Here is a 6,000-nt window from a genome sequence, read left to right on the forward strand (position 1 = left end):
GAAAGAGAGTGGATTACGACTTAAAATGCGCAACTTACCATTCACTCTATATGCATGAAAACGGGTCTTTACAAGCACTTGTCTAAAAAGTACAGTGTGCAACAAGGGGCATTAGGGCTTTTACGCCGGCGACTTGGGTCCAATTCCATCTCGGGTTACTTTTTTTTTAATTTAGATAATGGAGGTTCTGTCATATTATATCAGGTTGTGCCATACTACAACTAACTGTGTTCGAAAATAAAAAAAATAAATAAAAAACCCGAGAAATGTTTTCAATTCTGAATATATAATATTATGCCTAACTGTGCCATATTGTGCCACACTGTACCAAGTTGTGCAACATCTTGCTATATGTCCAAAATAGCATGAGTTTAGTACAATGTGGTACAGTTTGGTATAGTTTACAATTTGTGGTACAGCATAGTTTGGCATAATTCTGTACCGCTATTTATTTTTACCAGGGTATATCCTTCGATTTCGCACTGTACATTTATACAAGAATCTTTTAATAAGAATTCAACAGGATTTTTAAGTTCATCTGGTTTTTCATTAATATAACCACTTTTGTACCAGGAATATTTAAACATATTACGTAATTACGTAGCGCCGGTGGTCCTCTAATTAAGTCGTCAGTTAGGGACTTTTAGGTGTGAAACTTTTTCTGTTTTGTCGGAGGTATCTAAGACTAAAAAAAATTTTACCCGAGTCCTGATCTACAGGTTGATTTGGAGAAGTCCGTACGTCTATGATGATTCGACTTAAAATTTAAACATTCATTTTGTAAAACAGCGTGATTTCTCTCTGTTAATCACCCGTCCTTTATTATCACTGATTTGCGAATAGTCGAATTTTGTATTAACAACGCCAAGTCATATGCTTTTTGTCCATCCAGCAAGTTGAATCTTTCTACCCGAGGAGATACGATATGTAAAAGGTGGTCAAAATCAGAGCACAATAAATTATATTTACGCTGACATTTTATTTAACACGGCTCCGGCGAATACTCGCGTTCACTCCGACTAACAACTTAAAATTTACGACCACAAGAGACTTATATCCTGACTGCAATTTCTTATACCCGAATATACAATAATGAAGCTGAAGAAAATTCTCGTTTCCCTGTACTGATGCTATTTCGTTCTTTAAAAAACGATGCAAAAAACTGTTCAAATAAAAAAAATAACAGTTAGGATGAATGCTGGTATTTTTTCACATTCTTTTTCTACAATGAAACCATCAACATAAGTAACTAACGGGTTACTCATGACGACTCAGGTGTAGACAAGTGCGAGGGCATTTTCTGCTGAGATCGACGGTTACCCATCGCAATCTCTGTCTAAAATAAACGAGCTAGCGCTAGCAAGTCAATTTTTAGCTAAATTTTAATTAGGTTTAAATTATCAAATACAGAAAACTATTATGTTTTAAAATAATGCCTTTTGTAACATACAATAATACTTATATTCATTCCTATGCACAAATTTATTGTATTCTGTTTATTTCAGACACAACTTGGAATTAGTCCTGTAATAAGTCAACAATCAATGGCGAAACGAGAAATGGCATTTCCAACGGATAGTATTGAAGCAATCACGCCATTGTTATACAAAAGAAGGAAACTAACTCGTTCGGAGGTCGCTCCAGTTGAAGCTTGGAGAATAATGATGGCTCTAAGATCTGGTTTATTAGCTGAAAGTTGCTGGGCTTTAGATGTTTTAAATATTCTTCTATTTGATGATTCATCTGTCCATTATTTTGGATTGACTCATTTACCAGGTTTATTAGACGTTTTACTAGAGCATTTCTCTCGTGCACTTTCAGATATGTTCGATTTTTCTTTAATTGATGAAGGTCGTTGTTTGTATGAGCATCCAATTCACGATGCCGAAATCGATTTAGGTGCAGTAACAAAACCAGTCGATCCAGAAGATCGCATAAAAATTTTGTCCTCTTCGAATTACACATTTTTATCAAGACGTGGTAAACCTGTTAAAATCGTACCCAGAGATGACGACATATTCGTTTTAGATAGCCGTCGAACTTGGGATTTCCAAGAAAGTGAGTCAGAAGTCGAACCATGGCAAGTCGATAGCAGTTCAATTAATTACATTGTTACATGCTTTAAATCTGAAGTTAGCAGTGTTTCATTTACAAGCCAATTAAAAACTTCAAAAGCAGTCCAAAAAGAATCAGATAAAATAAGTTCTAATAGTAGTGAAATTTGCTTTAATTATAAAGAAACAAAAAATACAATAGAAAATATTATTACTGACCCCGAAGCTATAACCGAAAAAATAGACTTAAATAATGAATTCAAGCAGCAAGAGAAAAAGAAAAAGTCCAAAACTTTAAGCGACGTACTTTCTAGGATAAAAAAAGAACCTCTTGAAATGAATGATCTAACCAGAGAATTATCAGAGAAAAAAGCTGATGGTCCTAAAAAAGATACTGATAGCGATGGAAAAAATAACCATAATTTTATTGATGACACTAAGCCAGAATTAATAAGTAACGATGATGCTACACCATTCAAAGAAAATAATTCAAATATAACGATATCAAAATTTATTAGCGATAATACGCGGACTAAAGAAATACTTAAAACGCACTATGAATCCGAAAAAAACAAAGAAATTTTCTTCGATAATAATGAAGCAGAGAGTATAAAATTATGTTCAATTCAAGAACATCACAGTTCAAAACTGAAAATTCGTGATCCAGCTGGAACACTTAAACGACGAAGGATAAGCGACTATGAAGATGAAAGTTATTCAAGAGATGAAGCCAGTTTATATCTTGTGACTGAAACACAGGATAATTTAGCACGCCGATGTGTATGTCTCTCAACTATTTTAAGAAATTTAACATTCATTCCTGGAAATGAATTAGAATTCGCCAAAAATGTAACTTTCTTAAGTTTACTAGGAAAATTGTTGCTACTGCATCACGACCATCCCACACGGGCTCAGAAAACTCGTAATTACGACCGTGAAGAAGATGCTGATTTTACTGATTGCTGTAGCAGTTTGCAAAGTGAAAGTGAATGGTGGTGGGATTTTTTATATCATATCCGAGAGAACGTTTTAGTAATGTCAGCTAATATCGCTGGATACGTGGATTTGAGTCAATATCCAGAAGAAATTTCAAGACCAGTTTTAGATGGTCTACTCCATTGGGCAATTTGTCCTGCAGCTCATGGACAAGATCCCTTTCCTACAGTTAGCTTGAATTCATCTTTATCACCTCAGAGATTGGCTCTCGAAGCACTTTGTAAACTTTGCGTTACAGAGAGTAATGTAGATCTGGTAGTTGCAACTCCACCATATTCGCGACTTCAAAAATTATGTTCTGTACTATCCCGACTACTTTGCAGAAGTGAAGAACAGGTTTTGAGAGAATTCGGTGTCAATCTATTACATTTTCTTTCAGCAGCAGATAGTGGTGTAGCTCGCACAATAGCATTGCAAACACCTTGCGTAGCATTGTTAGTTGCTTTTATTGAACAAGCTGAAAACAGTGCTTTGGGTGTAGCGAACCAACATGGAATAGCAGCTTTACGAGATAATCCTGAATCAATGGGCACCAGTTTAGATATGCTGCGTCGAGCAGCCGGTACACTTCTCAACCTTTCTAGACATCCAGATAATAGAACTCTATTATTGCAACACGAATCTCGTCTTCTAGCGCTCGTAATGAGTCAAATTCTTGATCAGCAAGTTGCAGCAATAGTCGCACGTGTGCTTTATCAATGTTCTCGTGGAGCTGCGTAATAGATTGACTAATTAACTAGTTAAAAAAAAAAAAAACGTAAAATTAGGAAAAAATATGTTTTAGTGCATAATTATATTCAATATCTTCTCAATTTTAAATAATTGAAGCTAATTATTAAGCTGGTTGCAGTTTTATATTAGGTTGACACAAATAAATACGCAGTTACAATAATATGAATAAAAATGTAGTTTTATATTAGTTGACATAATTGGTGTTAGTGTATAAAGTATATACCTCGGCAGTTGTTGGTAGTATCTGTCTTACTCGTTATTTATGCCCAATTTATGAATTTCAAATGGAATCAGTAAAGTAAAATCAAACACAATTTGCGGTGATTCTAAAAAGATTTTAAAAATAAGCATTTATTTATGAGGTGATGTATAAAACTACAAGATTCTTAAAAATCAAGTGATAACGTATTTTTCAATTATGTGAACATGTAAAACCAATTTAAGACTGTTCTACTGCAAATTTTCTAGATATGAAAATCTTATTCAAACATAACAATACAACATTCAAAAATAAAAAACAAACGCAATGAAAAAAAAAAAAAAAAACATTAGTCACAGATTATAAATAAATATATACTGGTAAAAAAATAAAATATGTATTATTACTTTCCCAGTTCCGTATTTTTCAAGAATCAGGTTATTTTATAAACAGAATCTTATAATGCTATTGTCTCCAGATGCTCTCCAAAAACACGCAAAGATATTTCTGACGTTAAGATTTTGTTGTGCTGCCTTGTCCGCATTTAGCATTGCTAGGATTTTGTATCGTTACAAAGATTTTCCTTAAAGAACGGTAAATATTTTTTTTCAAAATTCAGACTTATTAATAAAATGAGTACTTGTCAGTCTTTTAGCCCCATAATATAATCAGCTCTGAGATGAAACGGTCTCTATTTGTTCCCTACGAATAAACATTAAAAATAGAGAGCATTGTCAAATATTATGCTGTAAAGACCGTATTTAGTATGAATACAGGCTGCGCTAGTTCTACAAACAACTATTTATTTTGCGGAAACTAGCATAGACTCGAGAGACTTATTGTCACTGAATGTTTTTAGAATCGTGTGATACTACGAATGAAGTTAGCTAATACGTAGAGATGGGATGTGACGCGTACCATTTAGTGGACGATGAAATGTCCGCACTTACTACTCAGCAGACGGTAGTGTGTCCGCGTTTCTGATTTGGTGGATGGTAGCCTGTCCGCATCTTTATACTTTTGTGGACGTTGGTCTGTCCACTACCTCTGTTGATGGTATAGCTCAGGTTGCGACTTATTTTACTGGATTGATCTTACCTGATTTCTATTTCAGTTATTTAAATGTGTATACTATATGTTTTTGGGATTTCTAGAATTTTACTGTGGCAATAATGTATACAATATGGGTTTATTTTATCACTTGTTATTGTTGTTTATTACTTTACACAATAGCACTTTAGAACTGATGGATCTACAGTTACGTTTAATTAGCCTTGAATAACTTAATAGTTGCAAGTATTATTTGAATTATTCGATGGTTCCAGCTTATTATAGTTATATTGTATGGACTTACCATTTATATCAGTCCTAGCGCACGCCGGATGTTAGAAAACTCATTCTTAATAAGGCATATACTGATTGGTTGAACTCATCTTACACGATTGCTCGTGGCAGAATTATTTAAACTTTCGACCGACGCTCAAGCGGAGAAGCCATCTTGGGACTTTGGCGTCCCTTCGTACCACCGACGCAACCGAGACTCGGAGCCCACCTGCAGTACGGCTCCGGAGACTCCTAGCGGCTTTTGGCTTCTTCCTCGCCCGCACCGCGATCCACTCAACTACACGGCCCCTCTACAGCCAGCACCCCGAGGACGCTCCACACCAGCCATTTACAGCGAACATGCCGCGGCCATTCCTCTCGCCTAGCAGCAGCGCGTCCGCAGCCTTCGTCGAACACCGTCAACAGCATCAGCGTATGGTTTCTTTTGCGAGTCGCTTTCTTTTGCCAGTCACGCGCCAAAAGAAAAGCAAGAGAACGCCAGAGCGAGTCGCTCTCTTTTCGCTCCGCGTTTCGAGACCTGGTGCACACGGCTTGGCAGCATCACCGCGACGCGCGTGCCGTCTCGGTGATGACGCCGAGCACTTCTCTCTCTCTCTCTCTCTCTCTCTCTCTCTCTCTCTCTCTCTCGCTCTCTCTCTCTCTCTCTCTCTCTCTCTCTCTCTCTCTCTCTCTCTC

General features: G+C 36.3%; 1 protein-coding gene across 12 annotated transcripts in view; it reads left to right on the forward strand.

Moving 5' to 3' along the window:
* The window catches only part of LOC100115246 (trithorax group protein osa), a 411,563-nt gene extending 407,725 nt beyond the window's left edge, over positions 1–3,838 (forward strand). For all 12 annotated transcript variants that reach the window (XM_031930083.2, XM_031930084.2, XM_031930092.2 and 9 more), the window contains one exon: positions 1,506–3,838. In XM_031930083.2, coding sequence (XP_031785943.1) covers positions 1,506–3,770 — 2,265 coding nt within the window. In that variant the 3' untranslated portion in view covers positions 3,771–3,838. The remainder of the gene's footprint in view (positions 1–1,505) is intronic.
* Positions 3,839–6,000: the final 2,162 nt, after the last annotated feature.

This window comes from Nasonia vitripennis (assembly GCF_009193385.2).
Source record: "Nasonia vitripennis strain AsymCx chromosome 4 unlocalized genomic scaffold, Nvit_psr_1.1 chr4_random0008, whole genome shotgun sequence".
Classification (NCBI taxonomy): domain Eukaryota; kingdom Metazoa; phylum Arthropoda; class Insecta; order Hymenoptera; family Pteromalidae; genus Nasonia; species Nasonia vitripennis.